General features: G+C 40.6%; 1 protein-coding gene across 4 annotated transcripts; it reads left to right on the top strand.

The window, feature by feature from the left end:
* The first annotated feature begins 33 nt into the window (after positions 1-33).
* Positions 34-8,992, top strand: gxylt1b (glucoside xylosyltransferase 1b). Of its 4 annotated transcripts, XM_061667382.1 has the most exons (7): positions 34-634; positions 1,578-1,779; positions 1,900-2,031; positions 2,102-2,353; positions 2,503-2,626; positions 5,185-5,357; positions 8,783-8,992. In XM_061667382.1, exons 1-7 carry the CDS (start codon positions 432-434, stop codon positions 8,942-8,944), a joined length of 1,248 nt encoding a protein of 415 aa, XP_061523366.1. In that variant the 5' UTR covers positions 34-431; the 3' UTR covers positions 8,945-8,992. The 4 variants fall into 4 exon arrangements, with proteins under 4 accessions (XP_061523366.1, XP_061523367.1, XP_061523365.1 ...); XM_061667383.1 differs by lacking the exon at positions 8,783-8,992 and having other exon boundaries at positions 2,210-2,353; positions 5,185-6,725; XM_061667381.1 differs by lacking the exon at positions 8,783-8,992 and having other exon boundaries at positions 5,185-6,725.
* Positions 8,993-24,600: the final 15,608 nt, after the last annotated feature.

Genomic DNA, 24,600 nt, shown 5'->3' with positions numbered 1-24,600 from the left:
CACCCGTAGTCTTGAATGGTTCTTTTTAGAGGTGAAATCAATTGAAAGCGGACTGAGGGGGAGGAATCAGGTTTATTTGGGGGTCCCACCCTTCCCCCATTCCGGGTCTCGACCTTCTAAATATGTAGGGGACCTCCATAAAGCGAGGACAACGACCAGACCCGGAAACTCGCTTACCCTAAAAAATAAAAGTATAACAACTGTGTCATAAGTATTTGCATTCTATATATTTTCTAGTATAGTGTAATATTCAGAGCATACATATTGTACTGTATAAAATACTGTAGAGCGTTAATTTTCTAACTGCAGTGGAGTATTATACACTTATTCTCTTAAATGTAACCGGAAATACCTACATTGCTTCGCTTCTCAAATATTGGTGTTGTTATGTGTCATGGCTTAAGCCCCGAGTTCCGTCCCCCAAGTCCATAATGCGGGGTTACATTCGTGCACTGTTGATGTGCACGGTGTTTGCCGCGTTATCGGGATTGTACGTTTATAGTACACTATTTGAAGCGAATATGTCGGCCGGGGGAAACGGAGCGAAGAGGGTTTACGGCCCCCCGAGAGTGCTCGGACCCAGGCACGGGGACCCAGATAAAGCGGGGCCACAAAGCTCACACCGGCACAACAGGTAAGGAGAATTACACACGTTGTCTTCACTCTTTATTCGTTTGGACGGTTAACAACTTGTGGCTAAAGATGTAAGTTTGGCAAAGTGTGATGGAATGAAGGGCTCGCTAGCTTAACGTATCACGGCTTGGGTCAGAAACGGGATTCACGCGAGACCTGGGCATGGGACTTGGGAGATGATGCGTTCAGGTACGTTGCAGAAAGTTTGACAGACTATAGAGTTATGTTCTTAGGGGCATGCTTGTGGAGCAAAGCAGCCCATCTTAAAAAATGTGATCGCCCTTGTGTGTCGATCGAAAGATGAAGACCAAATTGAGCATAGATAAGCTGATTTCAGTGAGTGTGCGTTGCGTTTTGTGTTGTTGTTTTATATGTGATAATGAAATTTAGAAAATGGTGATTTTGTAGGCACAGTAAGTGTCTTTAAAAAAAGTTTTTAAAAAATACACTTTTGTTTCGATGACAATTTGTTTTGTACCCTGTAGCGATGGCAATCATCAACTCCTCCATTCACGGCAATGCTAATCAAATTTATTTATTTTTTATTTCTGTATTTAATTTTTATTGCTCGTTTCGCAAACCAGAATCAGTATCTTTACATTGTTTACCATTCAATTTTCAAACCATATAGAAAAGGAGAATTCCAAGTGTTACGTGGAATTAATACCTCAAGCGGTTTAGTCGTGAGAAAAATGAGTTCGAGGTGAACTTTCTTCGCGAATTACGTAAAAAATGGCTTTGCTCTCGTGCATTCTGTGTTCAGAGGGCTGTCACTGTCGAATATTTTTAGAATCGAATATTCGATCGAACGGTTATGGTGGCCGACGGGCAAACAAAAAAAACCTCCGAAAAACAAATGCAACAAAGGAAAAATGCTGCAATCACAGAAAGGAAGGTAAAGGAATGCTTCATGATCTTTATGATGATGGAATAATGCCACTCAGGTACATCATGCGTCAGCGAGGCCGGCTGGAGGTAGACGGCCGGCGCAGACCTCAGCCCTCCATGCACTTGGCTGTGGTGGCCTGTGGCGAGAGGCTGGAGGAGACGGTCACCATGTTAAAGTCGGCGGTGCTATTTAGCATCAAGGGCCTCCAGCTGCACATCTTTGCTGAAGACCAGCTGCACACCAGTTTCATGGAAGCAGTGAGTAATAGTCAAACAGATCAAAAACCAAGGGATTTCGATTTGATGACTCACACTTGTTTTCTTTTTTTTTTTTGCATGCTGTGATTATTGATTAACCCTTCGTTTCCTGTGTTCTAGTTGGAATCCTGGCCCGCTTTTATCCGCTCCAGGTTCAACTACACAGTCTACCCCATCCGCTTCCCCAGTGACAATGCAGCAGAGTGGAAAAAACTCTTCAAACCTTGTGCCTCCCAGAGACTCTTTCTACCTGTGAGTATCAAACACTCTGCTACTTTGAGGGAATGCTTTATGTGTTGGATATTCTTGTTTTTGTGCACAGCTTATCCTAAAGGACGTTGAATCTTTAGTCTATGTGGATTCCGACATCCTCTTCCTCCAGCCTGTAGATCGGCTGTGGGATTTTCTGTCTCTGTTCGATTCCGCGCAGCTTGCCGCCATGGCCCCCGAGCACGAAGAACCCCGCATTGCTTGGTACAGCCGCTTCGCCCGGCACCCTTTTTATGGCAGAACAGGCATCAACTCGGGGGTCATGCTCATGAACCTCACAAGGATGAGGAATATGTTCTTTAAGGTGAGGGGACAGTTTGCTCGTTGTTGTAATACAACTAATGAACACAAGATGTCCCTCATCTACTGCATTTGCTTAAACATTAAATCATGCCTCTTGTTACACCCCAAATCCTCTTTCTTGACATTACAACTACAATTTTGTGCTGACAGAATGATATGACGTCTGTGGGGCTCAGATGGGAGGAGCTGCTGATGCCACTCCTTCAAAAATATAAACTGAACATAACCTGGGGAGACCAGGATCTTCTAAATATCATTTTCCACTACAACCCTGGTGAGTTGCGAGTCCTGTTTATACATACGAGTGATAGTAGTTGCACATGGTGGTACTTTGCCCAAGTGTCCACGAAATAGCACTACAACTATATTGTGCTTTCAGCCACATGTTTAAAAAACCCAAACATTTACTGTAATTTCTCGTGTATAATGTGCACCCATGTATAATACGCACCCCCAAAGTTGACCTCAAAATTCTGGAAAACCCTTTTACCTATGTATAGTGCATTTTTCCAATGCATGATTTTGCTTATACCCATATGATCAAAACATGAAGTATTATCTGTATTTTGTTGAGGTTTTTTATCGAATTATTCTGAAGTTAAGCACTTTATTTGAACATGTAATCCTTTTTTTAAAAACTTATTTGCTCTTATTTTGAAATTCACAGCCATACTTCTATTTAGTAAATGAGAACACACACAGTTGTGCTCATGTGTTTGATCTTTTTCAAGATGGCGCCTACCAGTGTGGCCGCCTCGGTAACGCGCTCTCTAGTATTGTCTTCGTTTTTGTGTTTTTCGTCCGTCTTTGGAGACCTTACACGACTCACTTACACAAGGGGAGACCTGCTAACCATCAAGGAGGCTACTCCGGACTTTCTGTCACCAACTTTCGAAAATCCGCTCAGTTTTTTCCCCGAGTTACTCACCGGAGCGGCGTCCGCGGTTTTCGGCGCATGGATGCGGAAGCGGCGCCACAGAGGAAAACGAGCCGGAATTCAGGTGAAACTCCGCAAGAGAGGACACAGATTGGCCTTCCCGTCGATCCACCTCGCGAATGTACGCTCCCTACCCAACAAAATGGACGAGCTTCATCTTCTGTTAAAGACCAGTAAAGACTTCGGACGTTCCGCGGCCATGTGCTTCACGGAGACCTGGCTTTGCGACGCTGTACCCGATGGCGCCGTCACGCTTCCCGGCTTCAACATTCATCGAGCGGACCGCGACATGGAATCATCGGGAAAAACGAAGGGCGGCGGGATATGCCTCCATATAAACGAAAAATGGTGTACGGACGTCACGGTGCTCAGCACACACTGCAGCCCGCATTTGGAGTCGCTGTTTCTGAACTGTAAACCATTTTACGCGCCACGTGAGTTTGCATCGTTTATACTGGCTGGAGTCTATATCACACCGCAAGCTAACACGAGCGCCGCATTGCTAACGCTCGCCGAACAAGTCAACGAAATTGAAAAAAAACACCCTGACTCACCCCTCATTATTCTCGGGGACTTTAACAAAGCTAAACTCAACCACGAACTCCCTAAATACAAGCAGCACATCGACTGTCCTACCAGGGAAAATAATACTTTAGACCACTGCTACACTACGGTAAAAAACGCATACCGTGCTATACCTCGTGCAGCCCTGGGCTCGTCTGATCACTGCTTAATTCACTTAATACCGACGTACAAGCAAGAACTTAAATGTGCGAAGCCTACAGTGAAAACAGTCAAAAAGTGGACCAATGAAGCAAAGATGGAACTTCAAAGCTGTTTAGACTGCACAGACTGGAGTGTCTTTGAAAATTCAGCTGGCAGCCTGGATGAATATACGGACACTGTCACATCCTATATCAGTTTCTGTGAAGAGGTTTGTGTACCAACAAAATCATTTCGGACATTCAACAACAACAAGCCGTGGTTCACTGCTAAACTTAAGCAGCTTCGCCAAGCTAAGGAAGATGCATATCAGAGCGGGGACAGGGCCCTGTATAATCGAGCTAGAAACCAGCTTACTAAAGAAATTAACATTGCAAAGAGGATCTATGCAGCAAAGTTGGAAAAACAGTTTAGCGCGAACGACTCGAAATCAGTCTGGCGTGCATTCTTTTTGCACAATTGTTTTTTGTCAATGTCTTTATGTCCCCAAAGTGTTCTGTAAATTGACTGTTTGTTGTACTAGAGCGGCTCCAACTACCGGAGACAAATTCCTTGTGTGTTTTGGACATACTTGGCAAATAAAGATGATTCTGATTCTGATTCTGATTCTGATTACCCAGGCAAAATTTGTAAGATGGGTAGAATTCTTCAAAGAAAAGATGAAGGACTAGGCGAAACATATTAAATTTTATTTTAATGGGATTCAAATTAAACTGTCAAGCATTTCAGAAAAGCATTATCATTAAACAAAACGTAACCATAAAGAAATTAATGATGGTTGTTGTTCATTCATCAGTCATATTAAAAAGCAACAACCATATTTTACAAATTCTGGCAAGTTATGTGAATTTATGAGCATAACTGTACAGATATGCAGTCATACGTACCCCCCTGTCATATTGGAATTAAAGTGTAGGCGACACCTTTTTTTATAACCACTAGGCGGCAGTAGCACTTTGGAATGAAAGTGTCCAGCTTTTTCATAACCACCAGATGGCGGCATACATTTATAAAATGTGAAAGTTTTTTCCTTTTGCCCCTATACCTGTGTATAATGTGCACTATTGACATTTGATGATTTTTTTTTTTGGGGGGGGGCGGGAAATGCACATTATACACGAAATTACGTTACAAACTTTTGGCTGACTGTAAAGATTTTTGTGCTTGTCCAGAGTTGCTGCTGGAGTTTCCGTGCCAGTGGAATTACCGTCCGGATCACTGCATTTACGGCAGCAACTGCGCCTCCGCCGAGGACAACGGCATCTACATCCTGCACGGGAACAGAGGCGTGTACCACGACCACAAGCAGCCCGCCTTCAAATCGGTCTACGAGGCCATAAGAAAGGTGACTTTGTGTACGAGTTTTGTGCTTTCACAATTTGTTGTCCTTCAGCTAAACAATTGGGATTGGAAGCATTTATTTGTCAGATTACAGCAAATTAGGGGTGTGATCAGAAAGCTAATTTCCCTCCCGCGAGGACTTTTATGGGCTGTTTCCTATTACTGTAATAATATTGACGACGGGGCTGGCATTTACTTAATGAAGCCATCAGCGCAAATCTCATCCCATTTCTATTAACCATCGCATACATCAGGGGAATGGTGGATCCCGAGCCAATCCCCGTGCAAAAATCACCTCAGTTGTATGGTAGGCAGTCATTTGATTTCACGGTTCTTCTTGAACATATCACTACAGTGGGTTGAGCAGCTGCTAGGACAAACTGAAATGATACTAATGAGAGCATAGAGACAACACTTTGGACATTGGAACATACTGCCATCTTAACATCATCTCGCAAAAAGCCTGTGAGCAGTGATTGCACGAAACGTGTTGAGGTTTCAAAGCGTGTATGGAGAATCCAGGTAATGATTTAGGAAGCGAGAAGTCGGTCCCAACTAAGAACAGTTTATATGAGTGAGTGGTTTGTGCTCGTCTGTAGACTTGAAACATATAGAAAAAAAAATTGGTGTGAATTTTGATTAAAAAGTGATGTCGTGTTATGTCTAAATATGTATTTTAAAGACCGCTTCTAATTTAGTTTAACGTATTTCTCATTTATAACAACGTATACCATATCTACACAAGTAGCAGCTTGTTAAAACAATACATTTTAATGCTTTATATAAATGCACTGAATCAGGGGTGTCCAAACTTTTTTCTGAAACAGAATTATCGTTATTCAACATTATGAGGAGAAATGTTTACTAATATTTCAGTTGTAAATAGTTTATTTGCATCTTTGCATATCTAGAAAAGGTGTATATGAAACCAATTTCGTATTAGTAGTAGTTAGGGGTGTCACAAACCACCACTTTTTCGACATTCACAATTTTCATGCAGCCCCCCCCTCCCCGCAACTCTTTAAAAAAAAAATATATATATATATATAAAATAGTGTTGCGGACCATATGAATTGTCATTTTTATCATATGTCGCGGGCTCCTAAAAAATGAACGGTGGGCCACAAATGACCCCCGGGTCACAGTTTGGACACCCCTCCATTAAATTAACATACAGTGGCATGGCCCATAACAACCGTTTCACTTTCTCACATGGGTCCTTCCCAAAAACGAATTGCTCACCCCTGGATTAAATGAATGAACCACACAGGACCTAATTAGGGTGTTTTTATTTCCTTCATCGTATCCCATCCGGACACTGTCGCAAGACGGCAAAAAAGCCGTTACAGATAGTTCAAACGGCAATTGAGGTTTAGGCCAGCAGGAGGGGGGTTGGGGGGGGGGGGGGTGTGGCGGCGGCTTGTGTGTACATGAAGCCTCAAGAAATGAAACGTTTTGGAAGCAATCAGTATGAAAGCTTCAAGGCTTCATATAGGCATCACTGCCCTTGTGCTTCTCACAGGGGCCCTTATATACTGACACGAGCACCAGTTTTTAAATAAAAACAAACCAACCGAAAAATATGTTCTATACCATTCACCTGATTGGGGAGACACCCATTTTAGTCATTTGCCACCATTTGCCGTACAATGTGCAATCTTATTTAATCATCATGTGATGTGTGAAAGCCTTAGATCACCGTTTACGATGTTTTGTTTTTAATCATAATAAACATAATTTTTACATTTTAAAGGCGTCAAGGCACACCTAATTAGCTTTTTAACATGTCTGACCTGCCAGATTAAGGAAGTATTACTGTGATGATTCAGATTTTTAACAATTTTGTTTTCGAAATGAAATAGTCACATGATTGTTATGATTATATACACATGTAAAGCGAGGACTGCCACACAAAGAAAATGGAATACGATAACAACGGCACTCCACCCTGTCTGTCTGGGTCTCGAACTTTCATTAAACTTTACAGCAGCCAGTGCGATAATGTGGACTCGGGAGCGGGCATGCCGGCAAGCCCCCCCATCGTCGTCGCACCAAAATCAATAACAGAAACTGTAAACGGGACTTTATGACAAGCGAGCGTCTTACACACGTGTGCTCATAAAAAAACTATATATAAAAAAAGAGAGGAAAGCTGCTTCTCTTTGTGACCCCGGTGTCAGGAAGAGCGAGCAAATGAGACGGTGTTAAAAAAAAAAAAAGGGTGGTAATTCCTCTTTGATTTCCTCTGAGCATCGTAAAAGCTCCCTCATTATGTTGAACTTTCTCTAGTCGTTCCCGGTTATCGCTGGACGGCGAGCCTGAGGCATGAAAGCGAGAGAGTGGGAATCTCACCGCACAGGCCTCTCGGATTAACTTTTTAATTTATCCATTCGATAGATACCAGCCACTCCAAAGCCGCCTGAAGCTCCATTTAACATTGCTTTTTTTGTGTTGTGGGAGGGGGGAGCCGTGCGTTCCGAGGTCACTTATAGGTTTGAGTAAGTTGTTCCACAGCAAGCTCATTTAAGGAATGTGTTTATGGATCTTGATTTGTGCATGCTGCAAAAGTAAACTGTTCCCACAAACTTGGAATTGTCCGAAGAATGTCAACACAGTGTTTACTACTACAGGCCTTCTATAAGGTTTTGACTTCAGGGAACCCCTTATAGGTGTGGCATTTTTCCAAGGTCCCCCGCATAATCCTAACGGCAATTCAACAAAACTGTCGTGCACACCCCTAAATGCCATAGGATTTTTTTTTCAACAACTTTAAAGAGAAATTTAAAACAAATGGTAATTGGATAAAAAAATTTATCAGCGCCTGACTGATTAATTGGTTTATTGGATTATTCGCCCTTTTCAAATCGACCAAATTTGAAAGAATGTTTTTGGGCCGATTTTATTATTATTATTATTATTATTTTATTTTATTTTTTTTACAAATTAACACATTACAACATCAGACAACAATAATGACACCCAAACAAATGTTGAAAAAAACAAATCTGCAAAAATTAGCTGAAATATATTTTTTTAATTAAATACATAGTAACACATTACAACATAAGACAAATATAATGACCTTCACACAAACAGTTTTTGGACAATTCCAGCATTTATATATTATATACTTATTAAATTGATCTGGCAACGAATCGCTTTTCAGAATTTTATTCTGCCAAATATCGGCATTGGCCTCAAAGAAAATCTATATCGCTCGGGCCCTATGCATCGTCCCTAGCCGATGTGCACTGCAAACAGAGAGGAGCTAGTAGAGAAAAGGACAGTCACTGTTACCAGCGTAGCAATTTGCCCACTATATTAAGTGTACACCTTTTGTTTTTTATATGACACAACAATAATTTATCACGACACCAGTTTGAGAACCACTGGTCTAGGACGCTATACTGACGATCCATTTGATCGTAGTACTCGTTCGGCGCCGACCCGGTGGCGTCCCTGCTGGCCCCGCTGGAGAAGCAGCTGTTGAAGACCACTCACACCTACTGCGGGAAATCCCACGCGCTATTCACCAAGGCGCTGGGGCACGGCCTGGCCCGCATCGACAGGAAAGCGGCGCACGTGTGGTGACACGGCCGTAAGCTGCATTAGATATACCTCTGCAAAGCGCACCCTCATGAGCACATTTTATCGTTTTTTTTGTTTTTGTTTTTTTTTTAAACTCGAACTTCTCTTCTATTATTACAGTCTCCCAAGTTTTTTATTGACTAACTGCAAAAACCTGAGAAGAGAGAGCCCTTCACCTTTCCATATTGGAGAATTTATCAAACTGTATCAGAGAATGAAACGTGTATACTTTTTGTTAAAGTGTATTTTTTTATGATGCCACTCGACTCGTGTGCTTTTATATCATGTTTGTGTGTTTTTTTTTTTTTGAAACTGTGAATTTACTATAACGTTACTATTTTTTCTGGGTTTGTGCTGCAAAACTCCTCAAACCAAAGTACATTTTTATTACAATGTCATTGAACGTATAAGGGCTGAAATACTGATCTTATACAAAACAGCCATGGTGTTGTGGATTTTCTTGCGTTATTTGCGTCATTTATTGGCTCCGTTGAAGGGTAGTTAGACATTAAACAGCATTTATGGAAACAAAGAATGCTTGAAGTTGCCCCCTTGTCCAAAAATTGATAAATGATGTAATCGGGGAGAAAACATGAAAAAAAACTACAAATTTCAAGCATTGAGTGTCAAGTGAAACCCATTGTACCCAATGCACAGTATATGATTAAATCCCGTAAATGAGCAATTAAAGAAATCTGGTTTTCAATGGTGTCAGTGAGCCAGAAGTAACAAATAAACATGTTTCAATACTAGCAGCGTCTTCCTTGACAAGTCTAACCACAAACAACAGTTTGACTTTCCCGACGACCACCTAATGGAGACAGATGCCGTGCTTCTCCAACAGATCGATGCACTTGTCGATAATCTAAAAGCAGCCCACCGGAGGTGCTCCACCGTGTGTGCCTGAGCTCAGAGGTGCTCATAAAGTGTAAATGATGGACCAATAACCGAGGACTATAGCTGCGATACTGTTCAGTATTGACTAGGGGGGAATGACTTTATGTTTTCCCCATTAGGCGGCCGATACAGGCGTCTGGGTATGGCTCCCCGGGCACATTGATACATTGCATCAGAATTAGGTGTCATTCATCACTATGTATCTATATGAGAGCTTATCAATTACCTTTATTGACCCGTGCTTGGATGCAACATATAGCAGACTATAGTCACCCCGCAGGGAGACGGAGACAATGGCTTGACTTGAGCAACACATTGTAAAATTCCATATTATCCACCCTCGCTTCCTTTTTGTCAAACTGTGTTTTATATCGTAGTAAAAACCCATATTGGAATATTTATTTATTTATTTATTTATTTTAATCCAGCATATTGAGCAGCCAGAGTGGAAGATTACAAAAACAAAAAAGGAGAGAAAAACAAGCGAGACAGTGAAGTATCTCAAGGAGAGCTGGACCATTTTCCCATATTGTGACAGTAAAAAAATAAACTAAAAAAATAATACGTTGAAAAGACTTGATGGGATGAGGGCATTTCAGAAGGATGGTGACAGGCCTGATCGAGTGTGTTTGTGATTGGGGGGAGAGGGGGGGGGGAACACGGTCTGCCACAGCCAATACAGCAATTAGGGCGTCTTTTGTGCGCTTTCTTTTGGATGTTGCACTCAAATGATGGTTGCATCAAAAGAAAACAACCTGTAGATGTCCAACACTCAAGTTCAAGTTCAGTGGGTCTTTTTTACATCAGTGTATAAAGAACTAAAGACTGAATTATAATACAATAGTTGTAAACAAACAAAAAAAGTCTAGTCTAAAATGTTATATAGTAGTGGGAAGAAATGTATATGTTAAGCAAAACACCTCAGTCAGTATTTTTGCTTCATATTATTTATTGAATTTACTTTAGGACGGCATCACAAAATTTGCAAAATCCAATTCAGTTTGCATCTCGGTATTTGAGAAATAATTATTATATGTTTCATTTATTCTTGATCCACTGATTGGCTTGGACAAATGACACGTTTCTAATTACTTATATTAAGGTTAAAGGTTGGTACCTTAGGGTTCTATATAGGTGTATATATAGGTTCTGTAGGTTTCTTTCATGACACCCTTTGTCGACGCACTTTTAGATTTGATTACAAAACAGCCGTTAAGGGTAAACCTCAAACTGTGAGGAAGGCATATGCTTATTTATTTATTTATTTTTTATACCAGAAAATATAATTTACTGGGGTTTTATATGCTCTGTTTGAACGACACTGTCGGAACACAGGCGATATCGCCAGCTCTTGTGTGCTATTGTTTTGCACATTTGAGCTTGCACATGCGTGTGCTCAGCGCAGCAGGCGGGCATTTACATGTTGTAATAGAGTCTATATATCACGACTGTCTGTGTCATGTTGCAACCCCCCCCCCCCCCCCCATTCAAACGTTTGCACGTTTGATGTCCGGTGAGATTGAATGTGGCAACTTTGCTCGGCTCGGTCACATCAACACGGCACAGATTGCTTTATTTACTTCACAGCTTGTAAGCGCTGCCCGCTTCTCAGACTGAAAATACCACACGGAGCCAAGACAGAGGATTTCTGGGCACTCTTTTTTATTTTTATTTTTTTCCTCTTTCGGGGTTGTTTTTGTCAAGCAATACTACTTTCGGGAGCCAGCTCGAAGAAATCTTTATTTTTCTGCCAAATGTGGACGTCAGTGTTATATTTGCAATCAACGAGAAGGACAAACTGCTGCCTCTGCAAAAGATATGCTCATATTTGATTGACACTGAAGGGAACAATCTAGTTTTCTGCCATTCAAACATTCTTATCCTCCATTTTCCATCCAGTGTGAGTTTGTTTAGAAATGGTAGCCTTGGGGGGGGGGGGATTCAAGCTCTTCCGCTCTGGAACAGACCGATTTTAAGAGCCAAAATAAGGTTGCCGCATACAAAAGACATCCAAGGATAATGACAAGAGGCTGCAAAATAGGACAGAAGTCCCTCAGAAAGTTGTTCTAATACATTTTTCTTCCAGGCACATTTGCATTGGGAATGATGACCACGTTAAAAAAATGGCTTAAACCAAAGTCGAAGCTGTTTGAGATGTTTTTGTATGTGCGTGCTGCTGCTTTGTGTCCAAAATCTGGTCTCTTTAAACATACACACGCGCACACAAATTCCCCCTGCGAGCTTTTCAATTAGGTAATTACAATGGCAGTGAATAGAGCCTGCGTGGACACTGGCGTTCTATTGTAGAAGCACCTGTCCCCCTGTAGACAGCAATTACCTGCCTGGCTGGAGGGGAGTTACAGGCAATTGTCTCAATGTGTGTGGGGAGGCTATATTGTGTATGTTGGCCCAGTTTTTGTTTCATCTGCAGATGAACACATTCACTGCCATTGACGGCTTTAGAAGTCAAATGTCCATATTAACTGGGAAGGCTGGCAGTGAGTGAGTTAAGTGAATCTAAGTCGCTTGTTTTCAGTGGAGAAGAAACTGTTCACTGAATTAACCAGATCGTGTGCACAGCTGCTTGAGTTCACACAATCTTATCAGAAAAGCTGCATGAAACATTGTGTTTATGATGTACATGCATTTTTTTAGACAACCACAACGTAGCCCTGAATTGTCTCATGAGTTCCATTAAAAAAAGAACATCTATAATCACATCAAATATTTAAAATAATAATAATAAAAACTGTCAAAAGGCTTTTTTTTTGGGGGGGGGGGGTGTTTTTATAAAAGATAAATTTGGAGATATGCTTTTATTGAAGAGCAATCAAACGCATTTCACTTTAAGTCAAGCAAATCAATGTTCGATGGACACAGTTATTGGACTGAGTTTTCCCTCGCCCAGACGCAAGAGTTTAAACTCCCAAACAAAATGGACGAATGGATGGATAAACTAGTGTTTCCCAACCTTTATTGATGCATGCCACACATTTTACATTCGCCAAAAACTTCACGGGACATAAAACCAAACAAAAATATCACAAAATGCAATGTAGATGCAGTGAACCTCCGAGGATATAGGGACCAAACCTTAAGAAATGCGTGAATTTGCGCGTATTTGACCCCCACTCAAAAAGGTTTGTAATTGCCTATAGATGCCACTAAATAGTGGCAAATCAATTTATTTATTTATTTATTTTTTCTTCATTTATCAGGCCATTGCCTTGGCTGATCCTCCTCACTTCAAAATGGTACTTTGGCACCAAGATTCCACAAGATGGCACCAAAGCAATATTTTTATATTCGACATGACTTTGTCCTGACCACTAAAACAGCGAATATGTGAGCTTTTCAGCAAAGAACGGAGGCACGGTTACTCCCCAAAAATCTGTGACCAAGCAAATTTGTGAATGCTTAGCTGCATTTATACATGGGGCATTGGATACTGAAATAATGATGCGCAAATGACAAATCTTGGCCTGTTTAGTTCAACACAAAGCCGTTATTTAGTTGTATGAATGACAACAGGTGGAAACACAGGCTAAATGTACCTTCTGCCATCGACGGCGTTGCATTGGTTTGCCTATCACTGTGTTCTTGGCATAGATAGATGAACAAACAGACATTACTTGTAGTAATTAATTTTCTAACCAATTAAGGGAAATTGCTTGTAAATCACCGGAGTAAACATTGCACTGTTTATCCTGCATTTTAAGTAAAAGCCCCCACCCCTCTGCAAATTACCGCCTGGCTGTTTGCGGGCGTCTTATCTCGACCAGAGGCTCCCTCAGGTGTCAATTTATGCCCTGGCTCTATTTTATTGATCTGCTCGGACGTGCATGCATGTAAGGCTCCGGAAATCCGTTAAGACAAGATGAAATGCTGACTACAAATTGGCAAAAGCAAGTACGCGTGCACGTGTGTGTGTCTGTGTATTTCACACATGTACTGCAATTGTTCAAGCCCTAAAGGTTGAAAAACACCCGCTATATGTTCCCATGACGATAGGGAGCTACTGTGTTAATTAAAACCTTTAAGTTGTTGTTATGCCAAGTGATGGATGGGTTAAAGTGTTAAGGCTTCCTACATCTTAATTATCTCTATTAAAAAAAAAAAAAAAGCAGGCATACATGAAGATGATTTGTCTATCATTTTAGACATGACGTCAGTGATTAAATGCATAGGCTAACAGTTAAGCATCTTGGTGGCTTTCCAAGTCAGCGTAATCAAATGCATTTAGAGAGCTTATCGGTCCTGTTTATCAAGCCCTGATGTTCCGGGGAGAGGATATGAAGCTGATGGCTTTTTTTTTTTGGTTTGTTTTTTTTTGTTTTGTTTAAGCGATCAATCATCGATAGAGTCAGGAGCGGGGCGACTAACGAGGTCTCCTAACGAGGGAACACGGTGAAAGCATATAATTGGGGCGGGGGGGAGAACTCATGATTATCTAGCCTCAAAAGATGGATCTGGTACTGTCTGGGGAGAAGAGTGGCGGTCGTGAGGTGAAGGCGAAAGCGAGAAAAGTTGAGATGAAAACACTTTGGGAGGCAGTGAAGCGGATAAACAAAAAATAATAATAATACATTTGTGACTCGACTCTGACCAACATTTATTCAGGCCTGTACGGCCTATCGTTGGCACATCGTTTGTACTCCCACTATATCACAGATTTTGAAGCAATTATTTTTTGGGCATGGGTTTTTATGGTAGAATTAAGAGTTGCGTGCCTTCAGCGTACGAAGCAAGCAGTGGGGCAGAAAGAAAACAGTGGAGTATGCAGAAGATTCATCGGGAACTCTTGCAACTCTTGGATATTTCTCACATGATAGAAACAGTCATTCCATTTTTACTGGCAAACATTATATTTGTCTGGATTATAGTTTAGTAACTTTAGCTGGCTAATATGGAAAAACAGGGAAGTCAGTGCCATTTTGACATTAAAATACACTAACAAAAATCAAGGGTTCAGTTTTAACACGGAGCAGCTTTAGAATTAGTTCAATAAATCCAATTTCTAGGTTACATTCATTAGGGGGTTAATGACCTGAAATGTTAAATGAATTAAACATCCATGAATCCATTTTATCACTGATATAGACTGTTCAATTACCCAGAGGAGAGTCGGTTCTGCTTGCTCAAAATGATTGCCGCTGTTTTTTTTTTGTTTTTTTTTAAACATGCACCAATAAAAGCAAAACATTTTGACTGTGTCGTGTTTGCAAACCGATGTGATCGATTCGGCATGGCCGTGAATCACTTTCCACGCTACGCGAGCGCCGTATTTCATCCGTCAGGGCGGCTACTGTTAATGTTATACTGGCCAATGCTGATGAAAGCTGTACATTTTTTTAGTGCTGCTGATTGGAAGCTCTCGGTAATTGTCTCGCCGCGCGGCTGGTATCTTTCATGCCGTCTCGTCATGTTTTTTTTTTTAATGTTTTTTTTTTGGACACGTTTTCAATATCTAATTAGACAAAATGGCACTTGAGCATGCAACGATTTAGACGGACGGAAGTGATCCTGTAAAGTTCTGTCTCATCTAAAACATTACATACAGGTATGGTGCATTTTCTTAGTTATCACGAAGAATTTAAACGCTTTGGGAAGACACGTTGATATGATACATGATACATTGGCATAAAAGTCCAGCCAACACTAACTAGCTAGCTAGCGCCGAGTTGACAAAAGTATGCGACATGTAGCATGATTTCTTTTTTCTCAGTGTGAGCACAATGTAAGTTAATAAAAGAGAGATCATATTTTGTATGCAGGTTTTGTTTTTTGTTGTGAGAAATTGTCAGAACACATGGAAACTAGGTTATTGTAACAGAGTAGAAATGCAATTTTCCTTTTAACTTAAGTAGATTTCAGAGTCTGTATACTTTTTTTTTTTTACTTAAGCAGTTGAATCAGTACTTCTACTTTTACCAGTTTATTTATTTATTTTTGCACTTCTACTTATGTACAGAGTGTGAGTGCATTAGCAGTCTAATACAGATTTTCCTGATTATTTAGATGACTGTCACGGTATTTACATGTTTTGTTTTTATAATGCATGTAATATAACTACAACAGAGTAAAAAGTACATACTGGATTATCGGGCACGCTCCAGTAATTCTGCGACGTGCTTGTCTGTGCCTCGTCACCGTTAGTGGGGTGTCCAAAGAAGCGAGACATTCCCAGTCACCATCCATGTTTGCATGTGGTTGCGCCCCAACAAGACACATCGCTCCGAAGACAGTGGGCGCACGTACTGTATAGATTGTTTGGATTTACAGCCCTGTCGAGGAATAATTATATCTCCTAATTGCATGAAGTCGGCGCTCCCGCGGGAGCAACCCGGCTCCAAAACAAAGAAAGATTAATAAGGGAAAGATATGACAGAGCCTCGGAGGAGGATGGGTCGGTTGCGTGGGCTGGAAGAAGGCCGGGTTTGAAGATGTGGGCAAGCAAAGCTTAATCACTTTATCTGATTGCTATCTGGAGCCGTGAATCGCAGTTTGCGAGCGTTTTGTCAGTTTTGCAGCGTCCATTTCCGTGATTAGTCTTGTCCTCCAATATCCTGTGCTCATATTTGGAAATGATCACATTGTGATTTAACCCAGTGTTTCCCATGATTATTATTGAGCCAATTTAGGCACATCTTTTACATTGGACAAATCTCACGGCGCACAATCAGTCAAAAATGGCGCAAAAAGTACCGTGTGTACGCACACAATGGTGCCTTGAGATACGAGTGATCCACCTTGAGTTTTCCGAGAAATGAGCTGTCAATCTGTCGATTTTTGAGCATTGACTCGTGGGTGGCAGGTGACTCACCTCACGACACAACAACCGGCAGTTTGGCAGATAACATTAGTAAATATTCTTCAAAAGGAGCCTTTCAAGTTGTTTGTCGCCACTCGGCTGAATGTTACTGTCAAACTTAACATAAAACACGAGAATTACACATGTATTTAAAACCACTACATAGCCTCTGCTAGCCTAATGCTAACATACATTGGGAAACACCCTAGACAAAACAATTAGCAACTGTGTTGGCAATGGATATCTAAACGCAAACGGCGCAGCAACACATGTCGACAGATAATATAACAATGCTCACAGGCATATGTTCTTTATTTACCGCGGAGAACAACTAATATTATGGCTGTACTGTACTCCAGTCCGGTATATCTGTATGTCTGGCTTATACTGCCCCCAGGTGGCCACCAGAAGGAGCAGCACAATGCAATGTGCATTGAAGGAAAGAGTGTGTGATATATTTAAATATGTATATCTGAATCCATTTTGTAGGAAATGAATGATTTCTTGTGTTGGCTGTCACTGTAGTCTGCACTGTATGTTCATGCCTTTGTCTATCCTTAATTATGGACAAATATGAGACAATGGATAGTCCTTTCTCTCTGCTCACAAAGAAGAAGGCACATCCTCTTCAAAACGTGGTTCCCTCCTCTCTGTCTGTGCTATTAACAAACCCCAACGGTCGTCCTGGTTACCTGCTGATAAGCCGCTAGTGTAATTTAGTTAGCTTATCGCCGAGTAGAGCGAGGAAGTGGGCAAATGAGGCACTTTGATGCTCGATTTGCTTGATTACGCTGCTGTGGGAAAAGTGCAGTTTTTACAAGTTGAAACTGCACATTTTCCGCGTTGTGCAGGAATGCAGCGGGCCGTTCTCCACGGAGCCTCGTAAGCATCACCTGGGGTAATTGTGGAGGATGCTAATCTGTGATTCAGTTTGATAGCATCTACATGAAATATTCACGCGCGTCTCCGCGCACTAAGCTGCCAGCAGCCCTCTTTGTGGCATCACCACGCGTATGATTTTGGCAAGAGGCTCACTGTGAGAGCGTGTGTGTGTGTGTGTGTGTGTGTGTGTGTGTGTGAGACATGGGGGAATCAGATGAGTATGATTCTTGACAGTTGTTCGCCGCCGTGTGACGCCACTCATCACCTGAAGCGCAGACGCCGATGTCCTTCACGACCATCTGCCTGTCGTTCACATTTAATTGATTTGCCCTTGTATGGACGTGTCTTAGCGGAGTGGGTGGGGATGGGCGTTGATGTTTTGCACGGAGCCTGTGGAATGTATATGAAAAAAAAATGCCGGACGTTACGTGACATTCACATTTTGCATTCACTCAGTAGAAAACAGCAAAATATATATATATATTTATATATTTTTGAAATATTGATGAATTTGCGAAAGTGTCGTAACGATTGCATGTCTTTATCGTGCTTAGGATTTCAGAACAAACAAAGTTACAAATAAACAATAAAAGAATCAGGGGCTCAAGTCTCAGGCTGTGTTGAACGCCAAGAAATAAAAAATGGGTTGACATGTCGCAGTTAAAAGGCAAACGGCAGCATTTTGAACCATCTGGAGATGTTGGAGGGAGGACTGGCTGACTCCAAAGTGCATTACTCTCATTCACCTAGCTATAGCTATTTATGTCTCTCTTTCTATCCAAATGTTCTGCCTGTCACTATACATTACTGCCATAGATAGATAAACAAAGATGCATTATTTAAAGTAATTAAAACTGGATGGTCGGGAATTACTAACTAATATACAGTATTCGTCGGGCAGACTTGAGTGAATGAATGACGTAAAGTATTATTTATAGGTCATAAAAGTAACATTAGCCTCAAATTGCAGCATTAACCCCCTCTATGGCTGCTGTAGAATTCCGCCCCGCAATTAGCACGATAGCTCGACATCATGTTGTCGTCTCTTCTCTTCTGAGAGGAGAGAGCCCAAACTAGCCGCCCGTAATTGCTCGGTGAATCTATTCCCTGCTGCTAGTGCTGAACAATGCGAGGAGCTAATGTATTGGTGTCAGAGAAGGTTAAACTGTTGCGCTGTCATTACAATGTAATTAAGCTTTTGAAGTGGGGGGGGGGGGGGTAATAAACCCAAATATGAGCTGGGTGCTACATCTGAGGTCGTTGGAGACAAGGGAGACTGTTGCGCAACATTCTCTTGGAAATAAAATAAAAAATTGTCCCTTGGCTCGTCGAATTATTTGATTGTACCTGCGATCACTTCCATGCTCAACTAATAACCTCAGCCGAGGGGGGGGGGGATATTTTTTCCCCCCCTGAACGTTGAAGTCATTTGCATTTAAATTGAAAACACACACTCAACAAACACAGCAATATTAACCAAACACATACAGTTACAACATACTGTACTGTTAAACTAATTCATCTCAGGTGTACCTAATATTGTGAATTCGCGAATAGCGAATTTCTACGAATGGTTGACACAAAAAAAAATTATTATAACTGCCTGTATAAATTGTTTGAAACTTACCACAAACTTTGATAGAATTTTAAACCCTTACAAACATCTTTAAACATTGTACCCTTTAAAATACAGTAAACAGCTTACAGCTATGCACGCACATACACAATGTACTGTACGTGAACGTGAAGAGACACCACGATAGAATAAATATCATACACACTGTAGACAGTATTTTGCCATGAAAATAAAATGTAGTGCGGATTTACTGTAATAACTTTGTGTATGTGTGCACGTTTGAGGTGATCCCGTGTTAATAGCCATGTGACTTTCCGACACCCCCCCCCCCGTGGCATTTACCCATCCGTAATAAAGGCAATGCGAGCAATTGCAGCATTCCTTCTATCTCGCATGAAACTTATTGCTTGTTAGCGCGCGTCTCGACACCCTGAGGAGAACATGGCGGTTAAGTATAAGGAGCTTCCGTCGAGTGAAGAGATAGATTACGTGATAGTGAGAATCCCTGCAGGGAGGTTTCATGTAAGCGGAGAGGGGATCGGGCATACAGTACAGGTGTTTTCAACATTATTATATATATATATATATATATATATATATATATCACTCCCCAAGTTAACTTGAATAGAGCCGTATCTGTGTTTTTGTGTCATCACTATATTAAAAATCCCAAACGGTGGTGATAGTTGCACTCGGAGCCTCCATTGTGTGCCCAAATATAGAATTTATTTATTTAGAAAATGTCCAAATGTATCTATGAGTCAGTAATGCAATTGTGCAATTGTGCATGATAAGAAACTTAATTGATCCTCGCAATTTTAGCCAAATTACTGAACTAACTCAGTGATACAAAAAAAGTCGTGTTTTTTTTTTTATTTTTTTTTTTATCAAGCCCAAACACTTCCAAAATATAACAAAATATCAATAGAAAATGATAAACAATATTAAAGTACATTGTATATTTTTCTGCAAATTTTCTTTTTTTGTTCCATACAAAAGCAACCTTATTAGCTCAATTATAGGACAAAAGGCCTAGGCATTATTTTTTAATCAAGCTCAAACACTTAAAATATCTTAAAAAACATAGAATTTTACAAATATTACGATTACGAATCAAATACATTAATATTCGAATGTAAGTTGCATTATAAAAAAATACATTCAAAAGAATTCTGCGCATTTTTAATCCATGCAGTAGCAGCCAAATTGGTCAAGTAACTCCATCAGTCAACAAAATCTGCAAGTTTTATTTGTTTTTATCAAGTCCAAATTCATCCAAAGTGTTAAAAAAATAAATCGAAATATATTGAAACATTAAATGTTTTTCTTAATATGTATTAAAATAGTATTTGAAATATTAAGAAACTCCATCACGGACGGAAAAACAGGAAAGTGAGCAACGATGTAATCGGATTGCACCGATATCGTCCCCTGCTCACAGCCTCTCTGGACATTTTTGCATGCGATATCATGAATGCTGTGATGTATTAGCCATTGTTGTTGTCGTCATAAAATTCACAGCAGCCACTTGCGGAATCGCACATGTATGCTGTAGCTACTGCAAATATATCCGAGTAGTGCTAAATTCTTTACGCGCAAGGTCTGTCGACAAACTTTCTTAATTGATCAGCGCTCAAAGAACCCCAACTAAGAGTGACCATTCGTCTTCATTGACTGGCTGCTCAGTGTGATACGCTTAATTAGTGCCATCCAATCAATGAGCGGAAAAATTCTGGGTTGGTTGCTACATTTGCTTTGAAGCAGTCTCCATTGATTTCATTTCCTTGTACATGCTTGGGTGACTCTCATTGATTGCACTCTCAAAAACAAAAGTCATCTCATGAAACCTGACTGTAGCACTTGAAATGGCGCATTATTATGTTTGTAAAGACAGAATATATGTACAGCTTTCGTACTGTATTGGAACCTATTAGATACTTAATGCCCTAACCCGAATTCTGAACCCTAACCTCTAACCCCGCAAGGAAAAATTTAATATACATGTGGTTTTACGTTACCGAATATTGCAGTTAAAGGTCATGTGTGCCCGTATTTTAACGCGAGCTACATCACTTACTACAAGTGGAGCCTCGATTTTTACATTTCCTTGTGTTTACAGCTTTGCGATTACAGCAGAACCTGGACGTCCCATCTGTTGCCTGACAACAAAAACCTGCTTTCAGTCTATAAAGATAATCTCAAGGAGTCTCTTATTATTATTTTTTTCCCTGGAAATCCTCTTTCCATTAAAATCAATTTGCTTTCATCAGGCCTAGATGATACTTGGTAAAGGGGGCCTCGCCCCCCCCCCCCCCTTCCTGAACTGACGTGATGACAACGCTTCAGCTTTACCGGGGAATGGTCAATATTCTTCCCTAATAGGATCAAAGATGCAGAATATAATGCGCCTTATACTTCGGCTAAGAGCTTTGGTCAATTCTCTTAACATGCAACAGACATTAAAAAAAAAAACAATCGAAATAATCTCGAGTAGGAGCCAGAACTATATTCAGGCTAGCAAATGCACTACATACTTATTCTTAGAAAGGGACAAGCTGAAACCAACGACTAATGGAGTGCAACCATTAATGGGAAAAAATAGGATTGCAAATACCAACATGTCAGTATATTTAATTTACGCTTATAAATGAATGTATATGAACATTGAAAAATCTATTCAATATTTTTGCAGAACAGTAATGGAGAAATTGTACCAAAGTTTAAATATATTACATTCACACTCCATCCACATGCATACCCTACTAAAAACAACGAGATTCCTTGATATCCAAAGATGTATGTAAGAAAATCGATCCTTTTCTAATAAAATCAAAATCTCGTGTATGTACTAATTACAGGGCAGACATTTTGTACTAAATGCTACTAAATCACATTATAACAATGTATTGAAAAGGATTTGAAAAGTACAGTCCTTTTTTTTTGGTTGTTAGTACTAATAACTGTGATTAAGAGATACCCAGCACAACATGCAGATAAAATGCTGATCGACATGATTTTATGTATATATATATATATATATATATATATATTAAACTACAATAACTGTACAACTATTGTATTTGCACAACAGATATTTACCATTTCCATCTCCTAGTTAATAATGCATGGTGCCCTTTTATCTCAGTACTATTTCAGTCATGACTGCCACTTTTGGATTCGTCCTCGCGACTGAGTATTTTGAAGAGCGCCGTATTGATACAAATGATCGTCACCATCACAATTGCTACTACTATTGTCACCTTCAAAATTACTGAACAACTCCACAAGCGGGACAATATTTCAACTGAGTCCATTAAAAGCTGCCTCCCTTAATGCATTCCATTGTGTTTTGTAGTGACACACAACTGCGCAACAATTTTCATGTTTAATGGAACTGTTTTCACCTCCACCATTAAATCACTTCGTTTTCCTGTGGCAGCAGCAAGGACGCATAAATAAAGTCGTTAAGGGTGAGATGGGGTGAGGGGCTGCCTGTCAAAATATGTCATTTTGTACCTTGGAGTGGAGTGAGTTTGTTCTTTACTCGTCTGTTTGTTTGCACCTCCGTTAAGTGTCTTTGGGTGTCGAGAAAAGCGCTATATAAGTTTGATTTGATGAGATGGTCATTTTTTGCCAGGGTAAATTGCGCAGCAAGATCACAAACACGAACACCGTTGTCACGTTTAGCAATTATTTTCTTCTTTTTGTCCACAGTGATACGTTGAGGCTTCCTAATAACACTATTGCTCGCAAATGTTCACTTTCTTTAGAACCGTACTGAGCTAATTTAAAACAAAACAACGATACCTGCAATGTGTAATGCACGGAAGCGGTGTTTTTCACATGGCTTGAGAAAAACCAAAAACAGCGTTCCGCGGCCATGTTTGAGATGTCGAAATGTTGGCCAAATCCAAGCAAATAGTTGTGGTTTCAAAACTCCATACAGTCTTGCATTCAATTGGTAACGCCTGAGCAAAGTGAGCGGGTCGCCACTTGGGGTTCCAAAGCTCAAGGGCACCACAGTGGTGGTGCGTACCATTTTGCATTGCTCATTGAGCGTGTTACCCAAAGGGGCTGCAATTCAAAATGGCGCCAAACCAACCTTTAGGTTACACTCGACCCGATTAGATGAAACAGTATACATAATGAAATACATGCATCTTTTATTCATAACCTATTTGCATCTCGACTATATATTGATAGAAATTACTGGCTGCACGCTTACACAACGCTGCATACACGTTTGTTTGATACATCCCATTACAGATACACACCCAGATATCCGTATAAACATCTAATTGCATTACACTTAGTCGCACCGACACAACAAACGCCCAACATATCAACACCGGAACCTTCGGTAACTACTTACTTACTTAATCCCTCAGATTAGATAAGAACATCAATCCTGTTTCAAATTGACACGATATATTAGTAATTATCAATGGGTTAGGGTCAGGGTAAGGGTTAGGGTAAAATACACCCACCCGAACCCTAAGCTCGCTCATTTTAATTCTGATATCCTTTGATATAGATCAAACTTGGTAGGGGTTCTTGGTGAGAAGCATGACCGTCATCTTGGGAAGTTTGATGAAGATCAATCGAGAGCAGTGCATGCAGCCCTCTGAAACACCCAAACAGATTGGGGCTGCTGTTGACTACTGTGATGACCTTGGATTGCGGTCCGTTGAAACAAATTCTCGTGAAATGTAGTTATTTTCACGCGTGTCGCCTCCAAGTGACCACATCAGACTCGAGATAGCTTGTTGCACTAGGTTCCTGCCAGGTGATATGCATCTTCATTAGAAGATGGATGCTTTTACTATACAGGTCCACCTCTTTCTTTCACTCTTCAACTTACCTGTGGCGCAAGTAAAGAGTGGTGTGCCACCGGGCTCCTTACTTTGAATTTTTTTTTTTTTTTTGAAAATCAAATTGTTTTTGATTCCCAATATTCTTGTGGCTCTCATTTTTCTCCACCACACACCTAAGCGTTACGACCTGTAGACATTCACCTCCAATACCCCAACCCTAATCTCAAGTACCGTGCTCATCTTAAATGAAGTACCATTTAAACACGTTAGGGGTTTTGCTTAGATGCATGACGATCATCCCTGGAGGTTTGAGACCAAGAACCAAGGGCTGCGTCTGTAGTGCACAGACACGCGCACGCACACACAAAAAAAACAGATTGCAGCTAGTAGTGATGACTGTGATGCACTTGTATAGTTAACGCTCATAGGGAGGTACACAAAATATACAAACACACAAAGTCTCAGAAACTCTAGAGTTGCCAGAATGCTCGCTCGCGCGCTTCAAAGGCGTCGTTAGATTAAAAGATTTTTCAACAGCAGCGCCACCCTACCAACTCGGCTGCTAGAATATGAATGAGACACATACAGTAGATACGAATATAGTTATACTGTATTTCCCACTTCTATTGGATAGTATGTGTCAAAAAATATGAATAGACCTGTACTAATCTCGCTGAGA

The sequence above is a fragment of the Phycodurus eques genome, chromosome 22, assembly GCF_024500275.1.
Source record: "Phycodurus eques isolate BA_2022a chromosome 22, UOR_Pequ_1.1, whole genome shotgun sequence".
NCBI classification, from domain to species: Eukaryota; Metazoa; Chordata; class Actinopteri; order Syngnathiformes; family Syngnathidae; genus Phycodurus; species Phycodurus eques.
This window is presented reverse-complemented; position numbering and strand designations above follow the sequence as displayed.